Consider the following 25,655-nt stretch of genomic DNA (forward strand, 5'->3'; position numbering starts at 1 on the left):
TTGGAGCTGTAACTTTTATTTAAAAAAATTAAGGCTTTATTTTCTTATGCTAAACAAAATCAAAATTGGATAATACCAGGTTTTGCAGATCAGTATGAAATGCTTTTAATAAAAATTTACATAAGACAGTAGCAGTCCCTTGAAACTGCTACAAGAGATTTACTGAAGCATTTAAACTGGACAGTCATAAATATGAATTTCTTGGTCATCACCAACAGACACAATTTTGGACCCACTTCCATTGTATTTCACTCCCCAAACCTGTAAATAAGACATATGCAAGATTATGAAGAAAGGACAAAGAAAAATAATCTTCGTGGCACTCATATTTATTGCAAGCAGTAGAGGAAGGATTACTGAAAAATCACCAGATGAGAACTGGTGCAGTTCTAACCAGCTAGGGCTGCCGAAGCAGAGCAGGACACTGCCCTCTAGGAGCCTGACCAGTTCCTACAGCCACTCCCACCCACAGGGGGTTACACGTGGTTAACACTGGCCAAAGATACTTGATCGGGGCTGAAGAGTCCTTGCCCCAGTTTGCATAAATAACCCAAGCATCTTCACACTTGTCCATCCTCTAGCCCTTCCTGAAAATAGTATTTTACAGTACAGGAAAGCAAGAGAGGAAGTATTTGTCATGACACATCATGACAGACTGAAGAATGACCTAATTTATCCTTGAGCTCTTTCAGAGAACTGTTTACCTACCAGTACAAAACTTAGAAAGAATTCAGGTCAGTCCTCTGATTTAAGACAGTTACACAAGCTCTTAAGTGACACCCATCTCCATCAGAATGACATCAGGAAGGGTGAAAGCTACCCAGCACGTTAATGTGAAGTGCAGAATGGGTGCCTTGACAACAGTACGTTTGGGCAATCTTGTATATTGTTTTACATTAATACCCAAAATCCAGCATTCCCAGTAACTGATACATCTCTGTTTGCCACAGACTGAATGAGATTATACACAACAGCCAAAACAACAGGGGAAATCAAGGACCACTTGGTACTTCAGTATTAAAACCCCCCATAGCTATAGATAACTGAAAAGAAGGTTACCAGCAAGACACTACTAAGGAAGAAAACATTCAAATAAAATCTGGAAGCATATGCTGTGTTTCTTGCTCAGTGATCCATTAAAATATTGTTCTATTTATCACCTGACATTTGGACAAAGAGTAAATGGGTAAATGTCCTTCCCTCACAGATAGCTATCACTGAACAAGAAATTAAAACCCCACAGTATTACAGACAATGGAGGAGGAAAAGCTCCCAGATTTCCATGCTGCTTTAAAGCATCTGTTTGGGTAATTCCATCCTTTTAAACAAGTATTTCCACCATTACATATGCACATGCTGTGCTTATTTCTGTCACAGAAATAAGAACAGAGACAAAGGTAACAGAGTCTGGTGAGACTTAGGCCACTCAGGATTGCCTTTATTTGGGCTTGAAAAATGTTAATTACTTGGAAGAGATTAGCATATACACTTAGAAGTACTACTTCAATATTAAGTGCTAAATAACCACAACTTCTAAAATTTCATTACAGCAAGCTAAAGTTGCATTACTGCAAGACTGGAGCTGAAGCACCAAGATGAAGCACAAATGTGCACAACTACCCAAGCTCTCCTGGGAACATGGTGACTTAGGGAATAGCAGCCATACCTGATCTTGGTGGTCAAAGAAAGTATGGACACAGGTCCTCGTTCCAGCATCCCAAACTTTTACACTTTTATCAGATGAACTGAAAGAAAAATAATAATGATCAATGTTTAAATTAATAGATTAACTATAGTTTAATGCAAACATTAAAGGGTCTCATATGGTAGACATAAGAAACCCTCTTTCACCCATCAAATACAGGGATGAAGTAGCAAAGGACTGCCTCTTCTACCAGGTTCCATTTCCTTTAAAATCAATTTACTCTTCCAACATCTGCAATGTGTAAATGACGACTCCCATTTTGGCCAAAAAATTCTTTCAGGCAAGTTCTTAGGATAAGGAAATTCCTGTTACATATACTTGGTCCCCCCGCTCCCTCAGCTGTTTTAAGAATTAATACTGAAGTTCAAGTAGATTAATGTACTACTAGTTTAGGTTGTAATTCTTGATTCAACAGCAGTTTCTCAGCTATTTAGAATCAAACTGCCCTTCTCTTAGGTGTTATTCACTTGTCAGGAACTACACTGCAGTGGAATGACTTTGTAAAATGCTGTCACTGCAGCTGGTATCACATCACAGATTGGCCTGAACCTTTAAATTTTATGTTATTTCATTACAGACCCCACTGCACACACCTAATTCTTATGATCCATCTCCCCTTCTAAAATCTTTTTTTTTTTTCAGTAATCATAAACAATTAAAAAGCCTCAATACCTGGAAACAAAATGGGTATCATCTGGACAAAACGCTACATTTAAAACCCAGGAGCCGTGACCACTTAATGTGCCAGCCAAGTTTGCATGTTGCCTGTGGAAAGAACATGTTAGCATTTGCTCTGTGAATTCCAGGGAAAAAGCAACAGGAATATACTCTACCTAGCACAATCAAGAATGGTTCAATGGAAGGTGACTTAAGTTCATTCAAGCTGAACTGGTGTTACAGCAGATCCTGTTTTTCCATTTCAAATAGTTAACATAAAAAGAAGACACTAAGAAGATACACTGGAGGACAAATAGTTTCACCAAACCCAAAACAATGCAGGTTTAAGAGGTGAAGACCACTGAATCAGGGCCTTTTCCTCCCCAGGGTCTTCCAAGGTATTGCAAGATGCAACAGAAACAGGTCATAAATATAATTTCTTGTCTACAGAACAGATGTTTAGGAAGGGTGAACACAAGTTCACAGGACAGACACATAGAAGAATTAGCTTATTGCCTACAGGCGAATATGAGGAAAGCTATTTGTTTTCAAGTTACAGCTTTTTTCTACCTCTACATTTTTAAAAACTATCCAAGGATGTAGTATTTTAAAAGTTAAGATTATTTTTTACATAAAAAAGTCACCAAAAGCTGAAAGGAATTCTGGAGAGCCGAGGGTTTGATCTATGTTTCACAGTATCAGCTTCTCTAAACAGCTGTTCTCCTGCCAGCAGGGCTGGCAGTCCCCACTCACACGTCGTAGATTTTGATGTAGCCATCGTCGGAGGCGGTGACGAGTAACTGGGAGTCTGGGGAGAAGGTCAGCGAGCGGATAGGCATGGCGTGGCCTGCAGGCACAGGGACACAGAGCAGGACTGGCATTCCTCTCACTAAGGCCAGCACTCAGCAAGCTGTGCCACAACAGCACTGCCTGCTCAGAGACAGCAGCCTCTGAAGCCTCCTTCTCTCTAGAGGCTTCTTCCCACAACAGAAAGTGGAAGTGGACAGCAGTTCTCAACTGTGTATGTTAAGGCATGTCTGCAACACAGAGTAACTAGTTTCTTTCAGCTGTGAGTCTTTATTAGAAATTATGTCATATTTTATAGTGTGATTGCATATTTATGTGGCTGGGGTTTTGGTTACAACTGGGCAGAAACTTCACAAACATTAAAAGCCCCATTTATCTCTTAGAAAAAAATGCATGTCTTCTACAACATAAAAAGGTGAGTTATTTCTTAGAACAAAAACTTGCTTCAGAACAAATACCCAAAGAAAAACAAAAACCATATGCATGGCAGCACACATTTGGATTGGCTTCATTCCCTTGTACTTTTCTGCAATACCAGGAGCTACAATTCAAGAATTTAGTTAAGCATTATTGACTGTATCTTTTTAAAAAGGCATTTACATGGAAGCCTGAGTTTACAGTTTGCCTCTAATATTTTAAGCGATTTAGGTTAAAGCACACTAAATAACTAAATACTGTCTAATGGACAAAAATGTCAACACACTTTTGCCATGGCTGTTGTAGCTTATTCTGACTTGCATTATATCCTTTAATTTTGTCAGAAATGAGGCCAGAATTTGGGTACTGCAAATAACCAAACCATACCTTCTAGCGTATGCAGAAGTTTTCCAGTTGCAATATCAAAAATATTGATAATGCCATCTATTGCTCCACTGGCCAAGTATTTTCCATCTGGACTCTGTAATAAAACACAAAGTGTGATTCAACATCTGTGTGCATTTATGCTGTGTAAGCCCTGACATTCCCTTGGCAGCTTTTCACAAATAATGATCTTTGCAAGATACCTGGGCTCCAAAAATCCTGAAGACTATAAGCAAGATCCAAATATATTTTCCAGCTGTTCAGGGGGGAAATGTCACACAATTTGTATTTAGAACTATGGCTGTCACTTAGTATTATTGTAGAGATAAACTGATAGAGGGAAACAAAAATACCTATTTACAACACATTACAGCAATAGCAATTTCTCGTAAGGAATTATCAATTGTGCTTCTTACATATGCAATGCTAAGGATGAACTTTCCTCTGGTGTCCAGAGAATATTCTTTCTTTCCAGTTTCAACACCGAAAATATTTACTTTCCCCACGTGACTTCCTGTTGCAAGATACTGGGAATCAGGCGAAAAAGCCAGGGACCAAGCATCAACTGTATTAAAAAATAAAAACCAGTTAGCTGGATCCAGTTCTTGGCTCTTATTCAACAGTGGCAATTCTGTCTGCACCTGTTTAGCTGTTTAAGCCCCTAAGAGTGTACAAGCCCATCAGTTACCCCTTCTATGGAGCGTATCTTGAACCATTTACTTACATTTGTAAAAGATTACATTTCCAGTAAGACCCTGATCTTATGAGACCCTTGTGTAACAATAAATTTAGAATTTAAGACTGCATCAGTTAAGTCTAAATTCTTATTTTTTTCCTGGTACCAAAAGATTGAAACTACCAAAAAAGTAACACGAGTATGTAGCAAAGCACAGAAGATGCAGGAGAAATGCAGATACACAAATGTAACACAGATAACATTCCTGCAACTGAATGTAAAAAACCATCATTCTTCATAGCAATGCAATGTATTTATCTGGCAATCTGGCACAATTGCCTAAAACACTGTAAGACTGTTCTTAAATTTTTGACTCCCAGTGGACTCATAAAATACTTGGAATAAGACCTTAGGTCCTGAATTCCAGTTTGGAGAACATTACCACTGTTACCATTGACAACTGTTTTGACTTGCTTGCTCAGGATTGGACATGCTGGATAAAAAAGGATCATATCCACAGTTCAAATTCACTACACTGTTATGAAGAGTATCCAGAGCTCCTTTTTAGATCTATCTGAATAAGCACTTGAATTATTTCTTCCAAATATCCCTTCACAAATACATGTGTTAGAGCAAGCTGGTTTCCATTCTTTATGCATACAGCAAAAAGCCAACTATGTGTACCTGAGAAAGCACAAGAAGTGTGTAAAAATAAATGTAAAATTGTCTGATGCTGCTTTGTGTTGAGTTCATAAAACCTTTAAGACTTCTGCAAATATAGAAAAGATTAAAGTCCCCAAAGACCTTAATCTGTTCATACACCCCAATCCCCCAGTGTTCAGTATTTGCCAGGAAGAGTCACACTGTTCTCCTGCAGAGCCAAGCTCAGCACTGTGTCTTACCAGGACCAGCATCTATGGACTTGATCTGTTTGCCAGTCTCTAAGTCCCAGAGGCGAATGTGGGCGTCCAGGGAGCTGGATGCTGCAATGGCACCCGTGTGGCTGATGTCTACAGACACCACCCCCAGCTGGTGACCCTCCAGAGTCCACTGCAGATCCAGCTTTTCATCGTTCCTTTGGTGCAAGGGAAAGAAAAGCCTCGTTAGGAAGTGCTGGGGGTGCTGAATGATCCCCAGCCTCACACAAAACAAACAATTCACATTCCTTCATTTGTTCAACACAAGGCAATCCAAGTCCTCCCATGAAATGTGAAGGGCTACACACAAGCTCTGTACTTAAAGAACTGGCAAATCAATAATTTACAATATTCCTGCAAAGTGGGTACTTCATTCTAGGTTTGGAAGCCATCCCACCAAAAAAATGTGCATTACACACCAGTCTGTGGGTGCTCACAGAGCTGATGTTCACCTGTGAGCTCAGCATGAAGTGCCATGATTGACATTTTCAGTCACCCCAACCAAGCTAAACCTGTCACAGGAGTGAAGCACATCCTTCACACTGCTTTGCCTGAGAGACAGAATAACTTCTTTGCAAAAGCACACTTCCATAAGGATTATCAGGATCTTTTTTCCAATAAAAAAGGAAGATGTCATTTCCTCTTTCTCACTATTCCCATTACTGCTTTCACAGTACACATCTCCAAATGCACTGTCTCATCAGAAAATGCATTTCTTATTCTTTGGTTTAGAAGCACATAAAGTATCCTCTAACGTGCATTTTCAAAAGGAAAATTTTGAATTCTCATTCTTTGAAAATGAAAGCACACCAGAATGCCACTACTCCAAGAGAAAGCACACACCAGTGGAGATAAGTTGCTCAAAGAAGCGGCTGTGTGCCATGCTACTTCTTCCCTAAGGTAACTTCTAACATCCCTGCAGGCTGTGGAAATTTAAGACTGCTTCACACAGACTATTTCCAAGGCCTAACACAGGTTAACATGGAGCACTTACCACTTCCAGACCTTCACCAGATCATCCAAAGAGCCAGAGATCACTGTTTCAGACCCATCATTTTTATTTTTTCCCCAGGCAACTGACCAAATGGCATCATCGTGAGCTAAAAGAGAATATAAACACAGTAATTAAAAACTAAGTATTTTCTTTTGATAGAAGATCACAGCCAGATTTGGGGTAATGCTGAAATGGCTAGCTGTGATGTTGCCAAGAGACCCCCCTGCTCCTCAGGTCTATTGGGTGCTCCGAGAGCCTTGTCACTGTTTACTTTGTTCCAAACACGCAATGTATTATGCGACCAGCATCACTGCTGAAAAAGCAGCACAGATACCTTTGAGTTACTCAGATTAATGCCTCATATAAACATAACCAGGTCTCCTCAGACAGGAGACCTCCTCACATACCTGCCTTTACCACCTTTATATCACCCCAGAACACCAACACTGTTTAATACCGTTAGCGTTTGCTCACCTTGCTCTTGCTTGAAGAGAATACCGTACTAGAAAGAAAAAATAATTAATATTACACATTACCAGCCTACATATATATATTTACATACACACACACACCTCAAGCCGGCAGTTAGCTTAGCTAACTAATTACCTGTGTGGTCATGTCTTTCTGAAAACAATCCCGACGGCAGCGCTCTGAAAGGAGTTGGACACAGCTCCTTCCGCCGTCGCGCCTTGATGACCTCAGGAGCCACCGAGAGCGCCGCTCCCTCCGGCTCCGCGCCCTCTGCCGCCGCCCTGTGGCCGGGAGGCCCAGGCGGACCCGTCCCGCCGGCGGGAACGGCGCGCGCCGCCCTCAGCGCCCTCAGGGACAGCGGTGCTGAATTCCCGGCGCCACGTCCTGACCCTCAGCGCCCTCAGGGACAGCGGTGCTGAATGCCCGGCGCCACGTCCTGACCCTCAGCGCCCTCAGGGGTAGCGGGGCTGAATTCCCGGCGCCACGTCCTGACCCTCAGGGACAGCGGGGCTTAGCCCCCGGCCCCCGCAGTTGCGTGCCACAGTTTATATCCTCCTTGCTGCCTCTCACTCATTCCCTCACACTCACCCATTGAAACCCCGGGCACGGGGCCCGCGCCACTTCTTTCAGAAGCCCCCAGGATTTTCAGTGTGTGGTACCAGTGCCAGCGATGCCCTAGGGTGCTGCGATGGCAGTGATGGTGTAAGCTGTGGGACACGGCACAGACTGAGGGGTGAGTTCAGGTCCAGCCGTGTAGAAAGCTCCTGAGGGAAGGCTGAGCTGGCTGCCTCTTGTCCGAGGTGTGAAGGAGGCGAGGGGCAGGCTGAGCACAGCGCTCACCGACCCCACGCTCCTGGGGCTGTGGCACTGCACATGGCTCTCACCACGGCACAGATGGCTTTAACTTCACAGAATCACAGAATCATTAAGGTTGGAAGGGACCTGCTCATCAAGCTCATCCAACCTAGTCCAACCTAGGTTGACCGCCTTGTCAACTGGACAAGAGCACAAAGTGCCACAGCCAATCATTTCTTGAACACTTCAGGGATGATTACAACACCACCTCCCTGGGCAGCTCGTTCCGATGCCTGACCACTCTTTCTGTGAAGAAATTCTTCCTGATGTCCAGCCTGAACCTCCTTTGACACAACTTGAGCCTGTTTCCTCTGGTCCAGTCACTTGTTTCCTGGGAGAGGAGCCTGCTCCTCACCTGGCTACACCCTCCTGTCAGGGAGTTACAGAGAGCAAGAAGGTCCCCCCTGAACCTCTTCCAGCTTGAGCCCAAATGGGGCCCTCAGCCACTCCTTGTGCTCCAGAAAGGAAGTTTGCCTGCTAATCATCCGTGTCAGACCAAAAAAAAAGGTACTTTTGTTTTGGAAACTGAAGTTTTTCAAGTTGCTGCTTCTGCTTGAGTTAGAAGTGGAAAAAATGTCAGAATTAAAGTTCAGGAGAATAAATCAGATTCCCTGAGGCTTAAAATTAAAGACCAAGAATCAGTGGTCTTTCACTCTTAATCAGTTTTCATGTGTACACAAAGCTTTTTGAAATCAACAGAACTTGTCTCAGAGAGCAGAGTAACAACCAAAACAGGAATTCTGAATGTGTCTTAACACAGTTCTGCAGTCAAGAATGAAAATCTGGCTAAAACTCCTACACATAATTACGGACTTACATATAATTACAGAATCTTTAGTTCTCAGATTAGGTTGAGCTTTGAGAAGATTTTAAAGCATACGGCTTTAATGTCCTGAATTTCAGAAATCCTCATTTTCTCGTTAGTAATGCTGCAATGGTAAGCATTCTCCAAAAGTAAAAAAAGTTATTCTGTTTCTTACCAGGGTTCTTCTAAGAATTCTTCCATTTAAATGTACACTTAGAATGTACTACTTTCACCTTATGTTCAAATAATCAAGCTTGGTCTTGCAGTTCTGTATAGAGTACTGCAGGACTGTAACATAATCTTTGACTGACAAAGTGTTTCTAATCCCTCCAGAGGTTCCATATCATGCAAAGTTCCCTCTGTGCACTGGTATTTACTCTGTACAGTGAACACATGAGTCCCTCATGGGAAAAGATTGTTCCTGTTCTCCTGTGAGTGGGCAGAGTGAGATTGTGGGTTATTTCCTACATCACTTCTGACACAAATCTGTATTTGTTAGAGTGAAAGCTGATTAGATGCTGCTTTGGTGCATCAAGAGGATAATGTGAAGCAAAGTGTTCCACATGTTTGATTTACAGATAAATTGCCTCTGTGGAATAGTAACTGAGAGCAGGTTTCTGTATGTCTGTCCTTTCTCTGGAGCACTATGTCAGTATGGGTATTTCAGCCCTAATCACAAGAATGCCTTGGGAGTGCCCCTGGGTTGAAATGACAGCTTTTAAAACAATGTTACAGGAAAGAAACCTGACATATTAAAAACTATTATGATTACACTCATATTGAACTTACACATAGAAGTGAATTAGGTCAGGACTTTGGATGCCACATTAACATTGCAAAAGACACTTCCCAGCACAAAGACCAGTTGCAGAAAGCACATTGAGGGCAAGACAATTTAAAAACACAGTTTGAGCTCCATTGTGGCCTGTTCCAGTCCCAGTTCAGATCAACATTCACAGTTCAACACCAGGTTGACACACAAGACAAATGCCAGGTAAGCTTTGATTCATTGAGGTCTTGAAGGCACATAAAACAAGAACTTCCATAAAACAGGAAGGCTAGATAATTAAGTGGAAGCTCCAGCTCTTCAAGTACATGAACACTTCAGCCTTCAAATACCAGACATGTCAGCTTCTCTCCCTGCTCCACACTAAATAATTGTTAGTGGGTTTGAGGAAGATGAGAATGGTATTTAAGTTATGTGGTGATGTTTGCCAAAGTGAGTAATAGAGTAATATGTATTTTTGTGGTTACTAATGTCAGACCATGTCAGTTTAGAAAAGGAACTGTGTATTACAACGGTACCTGCAGAGAGCTGGATTCAATTCCAGGCTCCTTTCAGAACTGATCCATCAGTTTTGGGTTTGTTTTTCCATCTTAGGGTTCAGTGTGGGATCGGTCACCCACAGGTGCTGCAGAAACAAAGGGTAACTTGTGACAGAGCCTGTGTGCTGATTTTTATATATATATACATGTGTGTGTGTATGTGTGTGCATGTATACCACCTCCCTGCTGTGGGGCAGCAGCAGAAGGAGCATCTCTGTCCTCTTTCCAGGAGGTTGGCATTCACAATGAAACATTAATCATTTCAAATCCTTCTGTGTCTGGACAGTTCTGAACAGTTGTGGCAGGAGTGAAAAACCCTCTGCTTCTGTTGCTTACCGTGTCTCTAGGAAATCATTAAGGCACTGCGTTCCTGGGAGTGAATTGGAATGGCATTTGTACTGTTTGCTCATTCATTTCAGATCTCTGCCTCCATCAAGTCACTCAGAGTACCTACAGCTTTTTTATTGCGTGTGTCAGCATTGTAGTGCATCAGCATTGGGGCAGTTGAGGCAAAAGACAAGAGCCACAGAAAATCCAGTCCTAATACAGTCTTCAGTTCCACTTTTGACATAAGTCCAGTTCCTTGCATGTAGGTTTGATGAACTTTGAGCTTTTGTTAGTTTTCCTCTGCTCACTTATTTCTTTATTACATCTTTTTGTTAGCTGCTGTCCCCTTTCTTCCCTTTTCTTGTAACTTCATGCGCTTTTTTTACTGATAGGTTTCTCTTTGATGGTCCCAAGCAGCTGAATTTGGGATCTGGAGTCAAGTATACACCTTCCTGAAGTTTGAAGAGTTTCAAACAAAAGCTTTGCTTAAAAAAAAGTTCCTGTTTTATTTCCAAAAACATCCATTGTAAAAGGCCTGCATGTTGCAAGTGATGTCACCAATCCAGCCATCACACCTTATAAGATGTAGAGTTGGAACTACAGTCACGTCTGTACTCCAAGGGCTGGCCAAAACAGGGAAATGATATAATGGAAAAGCTCTTCTTCAAGAATCTGAAACCAAGTCCAAATAGTAATGACTTGCCCTGTGAGTTAAGGAAGGATCATTATACCATTTCACAAATGGGTGAAATTTGAAGCAAGATGACGAATTTAGTCAGTGGTAAATTGAGGAATGGAACCTGTTTCTCAGCCTCTTGGTATGTGCTCTAGCTCAGTGTGTATCTACACACTGACATTGTTTTAAGTTTACATTGAAATACTAAATTGTTTTGCTAAAAAGAAAGGAAGTATTTAAATGTATTTATTCAACAAGCAAGGAAAAGTACTTGGGACAGACAAAAATGGAAAGGAAAATCCAAACTGCCAGAGACTCGACCTAACAGGAGTGAAAATAATACTTACAGGAACAATTCTTTCTCTGGCTGGCACTATGCAGTTCCAGAAAGACGAGGTGTCCTGGTGGGCTTCTGGTCAGGGGAAGGCTTGACCTGGAGAGTACTTTCCTTCAGAATGGATCATATTTCTTTGGAATGGATAAGGTGGGCAGTGAGATTGGAGAGAATGAGCAGCTGCTTTTAGGAAGAAAAGAAAAGAAAAAAATAGAACTGTTTATTAAATAAATCCTAAAAACTAGACTCACTTCCTCATGGGAGGAACCTCATCCCCACTGTCACCTGAAGAGAATCTAGAACGGTCAGATGTAATTACAGGCCTTTTAACCTCCTGCTCATGGCATGTATAAGTCAAAGAGAACCTTTCAGAGCACAGTTGTTTTGAAAGGAATAATAAAATAAGCAAAAAAGGAGCAAAAGTCATTGTTCTTCATGAGGGATTTTCTAACAATTGGTCTGTGCTTGATGATAACTGAACACAGATGTTATTTTCTACCTATTATCTCTTTCTCCCAGTGAAAAGACTTCAGCTGTTCATTTATTTACTTTATCAGAATTATCATATTTTATTCTTTATTTTATTCTGTCTCACAGCTTTCTTTTTTTAAAGAGCAAGAGGTGGATCAGAGTTTCTCAGACCTTAACATGAGCCTGAAATGTTGAATGACCGTATAGAATGCAACTACGATAAAAGAAACATCTGGTGCTTGTTTGTCAGGATTGAAGTAAGGCCCTTTAAAACATCATGCATGCAGTTTGGACTGACTTCTAGAAAGCACAAAGTTTCAACCCCTACATCAAGTCTAGCAGTAAAACTCTTCTCTCCAGGATGATGAATTTCACGTGTTTTACCAAATTTAATGTATATCCCTTGCTGTTGTGGCTTCAGATACACGTGACAGCTGGAGGTGACCTGATGACCTTATGCACCAAAAGTGAACCACTTGAGCTCTAGGAAAACACTTCTGGCTGCCAATTAATAATTGGCTGTTAAACTGTGAGCTACTATGTATTGACCACGTAATCTAAGGCACTCTTCTAAGCCTGAACTTGTGTCCTTTTTACTTTGGTATCCACACATTATGTGTAATGGAAGGCTCTTCCGTGCCATCCTCAGCCAAGTGCTGTTTAGTCCTAAAGTGCCAGTGAATGTCTGCAGTCACAGCCTGTGTGAAGAACGATGCTGTTCTCACAAAGCAGGAGGAGGAAGGCATCAGGGATGCCCTACACTTCTCTACGCAGAGTGCTGGCTCTACCTGCATCTGGGTCACTTGAGCTTATGATGAGTGATAGTAAAGAAGACAAGAGAAAGCACCTTTTTGTTTTTTCTATTTTTTTCTTTTTCTGATCCATGCAGACAAAGGCTTGAATAGGCTGCTGAACTGGGAGACAGACAGGAGGGAAGGGGTTTCCTTCACCTGCTGTGTAACATTCTCTGCCCGACCAAGCTATTTACAATTCACTAAGGATGAAATGAAGGCACCATGGATCAAGTCTCTGGATATGTTGTTTACTCCACTGTAAAATGTTATTAACTTTATTCTTCTTAGAGACTCTCTTTCTAGATTGAAAGTCCACTTAGTTGCTAAAATTGGCTTCTAGACAATTTTTTTTTCTTGAGTGGGGATCCAGAAACTGGCCTGTTGCACCTTCATAACATCAAGTCTTTTTATATATAGGATATATATATGTATATAATTATATATATATTCTTTATATACAGGATCAAATGTAGAGGACACAACTCTGGCTTTTTAGAATAATTAGTAAGAAAAACCAGGAAGAAAACCCTTCATTTGTTGGCAGTAGATGCTAAGAATGTTCGTAATAATTATCTCAGATACTCTCAAAAACTTTTAGTTGTATTTACTCAGTATTTGTTCCTATGTATTTTTGTGTCACCATTTGGAATATATTTACCTAAATAGGTACTTAGATCTTCAGTGCCTGGTGTCCATTTGCATGGGTTGCTGGCAGACAGACTGTATGGATACACTTGGCTCAACCAGACAATTACTTTGCCACTTATCTTCATGTCACTGCCCTGATTTGTTATTGCAGCCTTCAATGCCACTTCTGTCTTCATCAACACTGTCCCATTCATGCTGTTTGCTTTGATGACTTTGCTGGGCAACCTCTTTCATGTCCTTGTCTCCTTGTGAGAGAGGCTTTTTCTTCTTCAGTTTGCCTGTCTGGCTCACAAACCCTTTTGAATCAAATTGACGGTATTAACCTTACACAGAGGAGTTGTGCTGGAGGATAAATGCCAGTGCTCTGCAAGCTCCAGCTCCCATGGAAATCAGAGAGAGGAGGACTAAGTATGGCACATCATAAAACCCTATGTTCAGCTAGCTCTGGATGAGATGCTTGACTCAAACCATACAAGTTGGTTAAATCATTATGTCATTGCTGGCTGTGAAAGCCCGTTTTACAGTGGTGATTCAACAGCGAGACCATGTGTTCATGTCTCATGGATTTTATTGGGTCCTGAACACATGTTCAAGTCTCTACTGAATCAGTCCCATAAATACTTCATATAAAATGCTGGACACTTTTGTGAGTTCCCATTGTAAGTACTTCATTCACATTTGACATTGTATCAGTGATGGGTGTTTCATATAATGAAAAAAAAATTCAGACATGTAATGAGGTGATTGTTTGACTGCTTTGGTCCACCTATTTTTAGTGATGTGTGACTGACATTAGCAGAAACATGGCATGAGGAAATAAGAGATTTTGTATGTAAGGTTTTGCCTTCTGGGTTTCAAGCTTTCTAAGTCAGACATAAAACCAAAAAAAAAAAAAGATAGAGGAAAAATAATTCCTGATTTCCATGAACTTCAGATCAATTGCCATGACTGGAGGATTGTTGCTGAGATCATAACATTGTACTGGAATTTGGATGCTATGATACCAGGAAATCTTCAGTTCTTTGTGCTTTCTGTGGCAAGAAAACCTTTCCTCTGACACTTTTGATATTTGAGTTAATTTAAAGTGGCACCTGGAACCCCGTGCTTTTTGAATTTTCAGGTTTGGTGGTTTGGAAATGCTGTCTAAAATGCAAGTGTCCCTTCCAAACTGAAGTTGCAAATTCTCAAAAACCATGTTGGGAAACTGCTGAAGGAAGGTTTGCTTGCAGAGTTTGATGTGTTGAAAATACTGAGAGTGTAATTTTCCCTGTGGTGTCTTGGCCCTTGAGAGTAAACTCATAGGTACTAAGGGTGAAGAACACCTAAATGTGTTCATCATATGGTGTTTGACAAGTGCCAGTGAAGTGGCTTTTTTGGTGCACAGGAGTCAACACTTTCTGTGCTCAGCTGAAAGAGAACAACAAATTTAAGCAGCTGCACTGAGCTCTCTTCGCATCTGTGACCCACTTAGCTCTTGATGCTGCCTAATGGAGGGAAGTCATGCACATCTCTGGAATGACACCTAGGCCAGAGCTGATCCTGCATGAAAACAATTATGCATTGACCCCTAAACTTCTGAAGTCAGGAAGGGAGTGATCTCTTAGGCCTTTGCAAGGCACCCCCAGATTCCAGGAAGTGCAGTCAGTAGCTCTCATTTATTAGTCTTAGTGTGTTAATGGCAGAAATTTAGCAGGTTATTGTTTGAAGTGCTACAGTCATCATAGAAGTAACTGGGATATTTTGAATTTGAGTGCCACCACTGGATGTCCCTGTGACATTCAGTGATCACAGCAGGAGTGTATGGGACTAGTACAAGCCCCTAACTGACAGTTTAACAGCAAAAGCTGTATCCTAGAGGTTTAAACACCAAGCAAGGTGGTAGTAAAAATATGTGAGTGTTGGCCAGCACAGCATTGACTAGTCTAGTGCAAACAGACAACAAATACACAGTCTCAGAAAGCAGAGAACTAGAGTTTTGGCCCAGAGAAGGAGCAGCAGTGGTCCTGTCTGGACATTACAAACAGGGATTTTATGAGTGTTCAGAAGGTGGAAGGGTTTGTCTGGCTCTTTCACACTGCTGAACGGGCTACACACAAGTGGGATCAAGTCCCGATCCAGCACAGTATTTAAGCATATACTAAGTGGTTTAGCATTGAAATACAGATAATTGGAATCATGATGTTTAAGTTTTTTGCTGGTTCTCAGTCTTAATTACAGGAGATGAAGGTAATAAAAGCCTTCTCCCACCTCCTCAGTGAAGATTGTTGCCCAAGTCATGATGAATCAGTTTTAAGGATATATTTTAGACTGATGTTTTGCTTAGGTCAGACTTGTCTGTTCCTGAGATGGGATTACTCCTAATAGAGTCTCCATACATTTTGATAAAATATGTGTGGGCTATGGGGCCCTCTCTGAGAAGAGTCACTTTTCAATATAAAAGGCGCTCTATCAAACATCAGAAGAGAAAATGGAAAATTCTGTTTCACAGCCGGTGGTCTAAATATTGGCACATGATCCTGTGCAGCAGTTTTAGATTTTGAAAAGCAGCTTTTCCAGCACGTGTTTAGAATTGGAATAATTTACAATGTGAAGAAAAAACAAATTACAGATTTCTACTGTAAGTATGAAGGACCAGTCGTCTCTTGTTTCCATATACTTCCATATACTACCTTGCTTCCCGTGCCAGGTTTTATCTTCTGAGAAACTGAGCAAGGCTCGGGAAAAGGCCTCTTCTGGGAGAGGAATGCACAAAAGCTAAAGGACGCTCAGTAATGTGAGCTGGACTCTGATACCCTTCAGAGCCCTAAGCCCTGCATAGCAAGAATCTACTCGTCCTCCTGAGCCTGTGTGTGGCAGTGGCAAACCGGGCTGGCTGCTTGTCCCCAGTGCGATGGCAACTGTGGCCAGTGATGTTGCATTGTGCATTCACCTCTTCTGAGCAAATCAAGAATGGCCTCTTTTCCAGAGATGGGAAGTTCTTGGGTTTATTACATCTGATAATAGAAATATATTATAGTAACTGCTGATAAAGTGCTGATTTAAAGACATGCAGACTGTATATCATGGTCTCAGTGGGCAGTTTTACCCTAGAGAGACTGAAGATAAGCAAAAGTGTTTTTGATTGCCTTGAGTAATGCTCATGTTGAATTTGAGAGCTAGATTTCTGCCAAATGCAAGTGGGCTGTCTTGGTTTGAAAGGCAGGTGTCTGCTAGGGAGGGCAGGGGCCTCCCTTGGAATGAAAATGTAAACCCCCTCCCTCCGAATTACTGTAATTTTGAAACCAGGGGGCTCTCAGGCAGAGATTTGGGGATAGGAATAACAGTTCTTAACTAGTGTGCATAACAAGGCACACAAACAACAATAACTACAGCATTAACAACAAAACAGAACCAGGGGCCCCATGATCCCTTCTTGGCTGGGACAGGAGGAGATGGAGGAGAGACTTTGCTCCACAAAGGAAGGGATGGAGGAGAGACTTTGCTCCACAAACCCCTCAGGCTTGTTCCTCCTGCAGGGCTCTGAGGAACACCCAGCTGGAAAGGCAGGGATGAGCAGAGATCCCGGGCCGGTGGCTGAGGTGGATCAGCTGCTCTGTGGCGATACTTGGCACTGCCACGCCCCAGCAGGACAGGGAGTACAAGGCCCACAAAAGAAGAAGAAAGAAGAAAGAAGGAGAAGAAGAAGCAGCAGCCCCGTCTGGATGATGGCGAATTCCCTTCTCCCCACAGCAACAGCTCCGGGAGAGTGTCTCGCTCTCTAGCCCAAGAAACCATCCAGCCTTCAGCTGCCCCCGCCCTCCCTCTCCCCTGCCCCACTTCCCTCCTGGGCCCAGCCAAAGCTCCCTGTGTTTCTCAAGCACCCCAACAAGTACCAGCAACCAGGTTTCCCCGCAACTAATGGGAAAAAAATTCCATAGGTGAGACTTAACAAAAGGAAAGACCCAATCCCCAATATAGGCAAATCCAGTTTTTAACAGAGTGGGCTTGCCTTTGACAATTTACATTGTCTAGCTCCTTCAAGAAAATATCAGATTGCTAAGTAAATACAATCTCCTCTGCTTTTCCATCTCTGCATTGCTGTCTGCACAAATTCATTTTGTTATTGCTAGTCTGTTGGGTTATTTTTTCTTTTTATATGAATTGGGTCACTTTCCAGTCTCCTTGCATTAGTGCATGGTAACAAAATCCAATGTGACAGTTCTCCAAATGTTTAAATGGTTTCAAGAGGGAGGTGTGAGGCAGCAAAGGAAGGCTCTGCCCTTGAAGCAATTTAATCTCTTGGAAAACACAGTCTCAAGTCCTTCCAGGCTCTTCATTGAATGACTTTTCAGCAAACTGCTGAAAACCAAATTGGACTACATTTCGATTGATAAAGAGATCTGGGAGGCAGTGCAGAAGCAAAGGGGCAAACGAGCAGGGAGGTCTGAGATAGACAGCAAGTTACTGTTGTCAGGAAAATTAATCCACAAACACCAGAGGTTCATGTCCAAAAAGGAGACAGAGGAGTCCTTTTACTTTATTCGAATAAAGGGAGAGGCCATGGGGCATTCCTGTGGGGTCTCTTGATTTTTGGAGGGCGCAGCCTCCTTTTTATCCTAATTTCCCAGCTGCATGTCCCTCTCTCTTTCCCCATAGGCTGAGGTACTTGAGAGGTACAGATTTCCCAGAATGCCTGATATCTAAGATTCCCCTCTAATGTATAACCCTCCTCTTAATTCTTAACTCTTGTGGAATTTGTGATGTTTCCCCAGTGTCCCTTTCATCTTTCACCTTATCAGTGGAGTCCATCCCATTGTTTCTGTTATCTCTCGGTGCTGGTTTCATCTCATCAGCAGACCCACAGCTTGTTTGTAAAGACAAACCCGTCATTTCTCTCACTTCAGAAAAGACCATCCTGTCAGGCTGATCTGAACTTTCTCAGACATTGTGCAAGAAGAGAGGAAACAGCCCCTGTGTACTGCTTCTTTCTTTACCTGCTTCTCTCTGGTGATATCCAGCTAGTGCAAGCCATGTAACCTCTTTGCTGAGGCAAGAGGAGACGAACTGGGCAGTATGGGCAGATAGTGGGCTCCAGGAAACCAGAACTTCGCCACATTTAGTGGTGGAGAGGAAGGTTGGAGGGAAAGGCAGCAGGGGAGCTCTCTGCTACCCATGATATTACTGCCTCTTGCTCTCCATGAACTGATAGCGCTGCATACGTGGTGGCTGGGGAACATATTTAGCACTTTTCCAGAGTTTCCTTCAGCCCCCTCTACTCTTTCACGTAATTACTTACAAAATATGAGAAATCCCAGTATTTCCTAGGGGATCCTGCCCTAATACAATCCAGTTAAGACAACAAATTTTTTTATATATCATGCCAAATTCCTTTCGTGAGCAGCTGTAACCTTTCCTTTTTGGAGTGGCTATATTTTGTTTTCATCTCTGATGAAACCAGTCTCCATGTCCTGTGTTCTGAAACATTACCCATGTACTCAATTCTGATCAGATGTGTTTTAACCTGAGATTGCAGTGCATTCAAGGCAAACACACATGCTCAGAAAAATTATTGCTGTAGGCATAGTACTTTAGTACATAGTGTAGTTTAGGTGCATATTCTCTTGAAAAATTGTTATAATTAAAAATATTGATATGAGAAGTCCAGGAATGTGGAACTGGCATCCTGCTGTATCCTGTGTGAGGCTGTATGTGATAAAGGATCAATATGGAGTGTAAATAAAGTCACACCACAATTCTTATTAAGTATTGCAGAAAAGAGAACTCTAAACATATATGTGAAAAAGAGAAGGAAGATCAAACTTGAGGATTCAGAATGAATCCAAGGACCCCACTCTAGTAAGTGACTGTAGATTTCTTCTGGAGATCTCTGTAAAGGTCAGTCCCCTTGGTGTTTCTGGTTCCCCACTATTTCAAGGGAAACACATCCTGTGTATAGATCTAGTTGTTCAGTTGTGTTTATAGGTAGAAGTGACCTTGTAAAATGAGTGTAAAATTAATAACAGCTTGTAATTATCAAAGCATATTTGTTGAAATAAATCTCTTCTCTTACATATCTCTGAGTAATGTAATTTCCCCTTATAATTTCATTTGGAATCACTGTACTTGTTTCTGCCTTTTTTCATTAAGGCCTCACAACCAGCTGAAGTTAAAGCTAGCCAAAAAGAGCTCATTATCTTCCCTATGTCTTTCCCAGTCACTGAGAAAAACACAATAATTCAGTGTATTTCTCAGGTATGTTTCTCAGACTTGGACATCATCTTTGACTTACTTCTTTCCTGTGTTTTTATCTGCCAGTCTCTAAAGCCTTCAGAGATTTTCCCCATAACATCTCTATGATAATGACAGGCACAGGGCTAAACTTTCATCCTGGGGCTTGAGTCTCTGGTGCTGTAATATTCTTCTGTCTTGATGATTTGTGTTGTTCTATCCACAGTTTTCCTATCACAATTCTGACTCATCTGCACAGACTCACTCGTTTTTGTAACTGGATCTTGCTAAGCATAAGCTACTTGTCTTCACTCTCAAGCCTGTTCCTAGCTAAAAACGCTGGCCCTTTCATCATCTGGCACTCAGTACAATGGGTTCTGCAATAATCTTGTAACAATGGGCTGGAGTCTGCTTCTCTTTTTCACATGCAACAGTACATTACTCCAGGAGCAGTGTCTTTGGTTTCACTGGGCACACTTGAGAGATTGCAGACAGCCCAGCCTCGGTCTGTTGGGTAGGAAGATCTGCTCTGAATTATTATTATTATTATTATTATTATTATTATTATTATTTAATAAATTATCTCCAGATGAAGTAACTGGATCAATGTCAAAATCAGTGTCTTTGAAACAGTCAAGTAACAAGAACAGATGTATCAGCATGTTAGCATGCATTAAAAATGAAGTAAATAGATGCCTGTGCATGAATGCCCAGACTGTTGTAACATCCATCAGCTCATGATTTGTGTTATAAATACATATTATAATATTGGCTTTTTGCAAGTATTGAGATAAATGCTATATGCATAGTATTAAAATGGCTTTGCTGTAATAGTCGATATAGTATGTTTGAACTGTCTGCTTAGTCAGGATAACATTCAATGAACAGATGATGGGGACCCTGCTGATTATCAACACTCACCACCTGAGGAAAGAAGGAGCCAAAACCCAAATTAGAAGATGATAAGAGAACAATTAAAACTGCAAGCAAAGAAATGCACATTCTCTAAAAAGGCAGATCCAAGGAGTGGCCATGCAAAATAGTTCCTAGAAGATGTAAACTAGTTAATGGCAAAGTTTGAATATGCATAAAGTCTATGAATATGCATCAAGTTGATGCAGTAGAAATGGTATATAAAGGGTGTTTCCAAAACACCAGGTGTGCTCTTGGCAGAGAGACAAGCACTCAGCCATTTTAACTCTTTGCTTTATTGTCTTTGTCTCCTATTGTCTTTTTTATTAATCCTTTAAAAATATACAAGAACAGTGAACGTCATTTTTCACAGTTTGTAGCAACCAGGGTAAGAAAACTGTGAATAATTAGCATAATTAAATAAACTCAAATGCAATTAGAACTATAATACTGCACCATTAGCAAGTTTACAAAGTTTTAAGAGACAGTTATAGACAGATTTAAAAGTGCCTTGCTCAACCAATAAGCTGATTTATTACTCTGATCTTTCAGTGCCCAGGAATACCCTCTCTGCAGTTAATAGCAGTCATTCTTGGTAATGATGAAATTGTTTTAGAATAAGCATTAATGAAGACTTAGTCAAATATCATTAAATAAAATAGAAATAGCTCTTGCGGCCACAGAAAATCATACAGTCACAGAGAGATGATTTGATTTAACAGTTTCAGTGAACAAAACAACTCCTAAGTCCAAGATTTAGACTTTCCTAGAATAGCAGTTGAGATTCATTGCCATGATGAAGAATAGTATTTCTCTGTTTGGTTTGTCTATTTGTGTGGTGTGTTGAGGTCTTTCTGTCTGTATCAAGCTTTATCAGAAAGTCAACACTTGACTGCTTTGGAGTGGATAATAACTAAAATCTTGGAGATTAATATAATTAATTTTTAAGATGTTGTAGGGGTGAAAAACAATGTTTTATGTACACTCTGATGTAAAAAAAGTATATCTAAAACTCTGAAAGTGGCATAAATAAGTAATTTCCTGCTTTTCTTTATCTTTTCCCTTAGAGTAGATTCCCCCATTTTCAATTGGATTAGGAGTATATTCTTATCAAGCCTTTCCAAGCTTTTTGGAAAATACTCTTTGTGTATGAATGTGACATGCATTTAATGGACTTGATAGCAAACAGCTGAATTTTCATAATGTTCCAGATAAAACAGGACCTTTTCCTAAAAGCTTGGGTAACAGTGAAATCACCAGATCACAGAATAGGTAAGGCTGGAAAGGGCTACACTGGGTCATATGGTCCAACTTCCTTGCTCAAGCAGGGTCATTCTAGAGAATATTGTACAGGATTGCATTCAGTTGGATTTTGAATATCTCCAGTGAGGGACATCAATCAATCTCATAGATAAAGTTTCATTATTCTGTCTTGCACTGTTCTGTGTGTTAGGGAGAAATGGTGAGGAGGTGCTGTTTACAAAAGTGTATACATGTGAAAGACATAAATTTGGGATGAAGTTCTTAGGTATCAGTACAGTGACATCCATTCTGGTATGAGGTAATATGACTGATCCAAGCAGTAGAGAAATAAAGATTTTCTAAAGCAGCAGATCATATTAGCATCTGCAGTGGAAGTCTGTGTTTCTGCCACATTCCTCATGCAGAGCTTTATGCCATAGGGGTTCCTCTACAAGTGTGAAGTGCAGTAGTCTCATCTTTATTTTCTATTTTTGCCTGACCCAGAGGCTTATTCTGACACTGTACTTTCATGTAAAGATGGGGATATAACAAGGAGTTTAAAATTTTAATTTCCAATTTTTTTTCCTTACTAAATCCAACTCTGGAATCTCACTTTAAAGTGTGAGCTTGCTTTCATGCTGTTGCTGAAAATAGGCACCCTGATGAGATATAGCTGGCAGAAAACCAAATCAATTTAAAGCAATGAGTTTAAAACTGAAGTAGGTGCAGCAGGGAGTCCTCCTGCAAGTCTGTGGTTTTGTTACTACTTATTTTTTTAGATGCTTTTCTCTGTACTGTTTATTTGATAAAAATATAAAAGGGGATGTGGAACAACTGAGTGCTGGGGCACTGCTACTGCGTGCTTATGGGTGACTGTAGTGAACACGCTTAGTCCTGGCTAAGATTTTCCCTCCCATGTCCAAACAGAAAGTAACCCTACAGGGCAGAGATGGCTCCAGAGGGGATTTGAGCAAAGTACCAGAATTTACTGGAGACAACATTTCACGGAGTAAATCAGTTGAAAAGAATATCAGAGTAATGTTTTCTCTCTGATTCTTTATAATTACAGGAATTTGCAAGAAAATGACAGCTATGATCTGTTTTCTTGGTTTGTGGCACCTCTAAATTACATCAGGTTTATGTAAGCATAATACTCAGATAGGTAGTAATAAAGCATTAGATTTCCACAGTAGCATTCTTTTAAGTTGCAGGCAAAGGGATGTGATTTTTCTTCATAATCTTCTGATAAGATTCTAAATATCAATTATTTCTTTTTGTCCCACAGATGAAACAATTAGCCTGGAGAAGATGCCAAAAACTTTAAAACTGTTTCAATATGTTGGCTTGTATGCCTGATGGCTTTGTGAAGTAAATGTTTCTAATACTCCCAGCATCTTTCTACACATGCACATGATGCTCTCCTCATATTCTCATCCACTACAACATTTCATGGTGTCTAGAGATCACAGTCCAGCACATCTATTCCAAAACAAGCAGTGGTATCATGAGTACATGACCTTCTCTTTTCTACTGTTGTCAGTGCCCAGGGCCAGGAAATGAAAGGTTTTAATCTATTCTGAAACCAGGGTTGTTGGTGTGCTGCTGCTGGGCTGTGACAAACAGAAGTAAACAGGCTTCTGGATATAATAGTCACTATTATTTACATATATAAATATGCATACATATAATATAAATATAAATATAAATATAAATATAAATATAAATATAAAAATATAAGCATATATAAATATATAAACACATATATATAAATATATGTAAACAATTATATAATAGTCACACTATTTACATTCCATTTTTGCTACACATTTAGAATCAGGACACCATGCTGTAGATCTTTTCCAGTTTACTGGTGGGTTTATTGTGAAGAGTTAAGATCTGTCCCAAAAAAAAAAAAAAAGAAAAGAATCAAGTTTTACAGATCCTGCAAGGTACTGCAGAGGGATTTTAGTTCTTGCTTCAGGATACATTGGGTACAACTTCAATTAGAATCCCACATAGGTAGTCAGCTGTCAGTTTATCTTTTCAGTGTATCACTTATCCTTCCTGCTTCCATCTCACTTTTCATAGCTACTGTAAGTCTGCTTTGTATTTAACATGGTGACCCACCTACTCTTCTTGTCAGATGTAATTAATGTCACAGCATCCACAGGAAGGAATGACATTTTGGAGCTGACTGCACAGACTGCTTCCCTCATCAGGATCATACAATCTGGTCAAATACTTCACCTATTTTTTGCCTACCCTTTTCCAAGGTTGGGGACTCCACGTGAAAAGTGTGCCAGCTGAACTGGCGAGAGAGTAATTTCATATGTGGCAGGGAATAGTTTAAGCCATTAATATATTACATGTATTTGTGGGGTTTCTTCCTCCCCAAAGTGACTCGTGGTGGGCACACTGTAAATAACCAATGTCACAGCCCTCACTGCATGTGAGTATGGTGTAACTAGGTCTTTAGAACTGTCAGATAAAACAGAATTTGAAACCTTTAGCTAGCAGCAAACTATGCTGTCATAGTCATTAGTCTAAAAACATGGGAAGCACATTAGAGATTGTTGTGAAAGTATATTCTGTCTAATCACTGCTACAGGCAGTGTCTTTCTGAAGCAAAAAATAAGTCATAAGAATGCAGGTCCTATTTAACAGCAGAAAGTCAGGAGCTTATATGCTGTTTACCTTCAAAGGGATGGTGAACCTTTTTTTTCATTATTATAATTGTTCTAATGAATGAAATGTTTCATTATTAAGTCCATGATGTTTAGCCCACATTCCAAAGGTAAATACTGCTTCTAGAACTGGGACATCTCAAAATCTCAGGTATTCTCTCAAATCTCTCAAAAAGGTATTGTTCCTTTGCAGGGAGGTTTGTTTTGTTTGAGGAGACCAGCAAGCCTGTCACATGTGTAGCACATTGCCAAAGATAATTGTAGTTAGTGTCACAATCTGTCCTTGGGTGCTGGGCTGGAGAGTGTGAGTTCATTGTGACTGAAACAAGGTGCTGAATCCTATCCAGTCCTTAGTTCCCTCCTTTGATCAAGGCTTCTGCCCCTCAGTTTCTTGCTTTGCAGGTACAGCTCCCATATGTGGCACTTGGAATCAGAGGTATTTGGTATCCCATAGGCTGCTTAGGCATTCTGCCACCTGTGCCACACCTGTGCTACACTTGAGCCACAGTCTACTGAAATCTGTAGCAGATCGAGTCCTTACTGGACAGTGAGTTCAGATTCCTGGAGCACAAGAAGCTCCTAAATACAATTTAATTGCCTTGGTATAATTCACTTTTCCTGCTGTTTTAGATCACAGACAGGCCTCCCAGTAAGCTTGCTTCTGATACTGAAATATCTCTTTGTTCACAAAAGTAGCCTCCATTACTCTTTAAGTTGGTTGGTCTGTCTTTTCATTACTAGCACCAGATCGTGGAATTTTAGAAACAAATCCAAAAAAACATTAGAGAGACCCCATTCAAAGTCAGTGGTATTATGAGCAGAGCCCCTCCTGTTCCAGAAAGAAAGATGCATTCATCTTAGTGACTTTCTGTCATAGCTCATTAAGCAAAATCAGAATTAATCAATATACCACAATTTCTTCATTTCCAGCTGTGATAATCTGAAGTTGTGTCTCTGACATATGGGTTCCATTTCTCTTTAGAGATTCTGCTTAGGCTTGTAGCCTTCATTTTAGCAGAGATTTAACAGCTTGGGTCCCAGATATGGACATGGATTTGTTTCTACCAAGAAAATAGCATTCACCATTATTTATGAATGGAAAAATGTAGACAGAATTACATCTCTATAGCATACGACATAATGGGGACTTTAATCTTGGGAGGGCCTCTTAAATACAACATTAGAGAACAGTGCATAGTTGAAAAAGATGTTGTCTGTGGTCACCAGCCCTTTTATGATTTAGGTCTGGTTGTTTACATGGAACTATTACTTTTTTTCCTTTAGTTATAGACTGTTGCTTTTAAAATGTGCAAGTAATGACATTTCTGCTTTCATAAAGTATCTTC

At 40.6% G+C, this 25,655-nt stretch overlaps 1 protein-coding gene and 1 long non-coding RNA gene across 2 annotated transcripts in view; one reads left to right on the plus strand and one right to left on the minus strand.

The window, feature by feature from the left end:
- Window positions 1–7,279, minus strand: SKIC8 (SKI8 subunit of superkiller complex). Its single transcript, XM_023934210.2, has 10 exons — window positions 7,164–7,279; window positions 7,032–7,059; window positions 6,558–6,663; window positions 5,549–5,721; window positions 4,387–4,535; window positions 3,974–4,067; window positions 3,116–3,209; window positions 2,378–2,470; window positions 1,667–1,745; window positions 1–261 (listed from the first exon to the last, which is right to left on the minus strand). The coding sequence occupies exons 1-10, from the start codon at window positions 7,173–7,175 to the stop codon at window positions 172–174; spliced, it is 918 nt and encodes a 305-aa protein (XP_023789978.1). The 5' UTR covers window positions 7,176–7,279; the 3' UTR covers window positions 1–171.
- LOC147650736 (uncharacterized) overlaps window positions 7,258–25,655 on the plus strand; it is a 24,092-nt gene continuing 5,694 nt past the window's right edge. The window contains exon 1 of the long non-coding RNA XR_015275883.1: window positions 7,258–8,820. This is a non-coding gene — a long non-coding RNA (uncharacterized LOC147650736). The remainder of the gene's footprint in view (window positions 8,821–25,655) is intronic.

Source organism: Cyanistes caeruleus, chromosome 13 (assembly GCF_971803275.1).
Source record: "Cyanistes caeruleus chromosome 13, bCyaCae1.hap1.1, whole genome shotgun sequence".
NCBI classification, from domain to species: domain Eukaryota; kingdom Metazoa; phylum Chordata; class Aves; order Passeriformes; family Paridae; genus Cyanistes; species Cyanistes caeruleus.

Coding starts and splice junctions, on each gene's coding strand:
- SKIC8 (XM_023934210.2), bottom strand. Junction 5,722..6,557: donor CTGGTGAAGGTCTGGAAGTG/GTAAGTGCTCCA, acceptor CTTGCACCAAAG/GAACGATGAAAAGCTGGATC. Junction 262..1,666: donor TCTTTGACCACCAAGATCAG/GTATGGCTGCTA, acceptor TCTTATTTACAG/GTTTGGGGAGTGAAATACAA.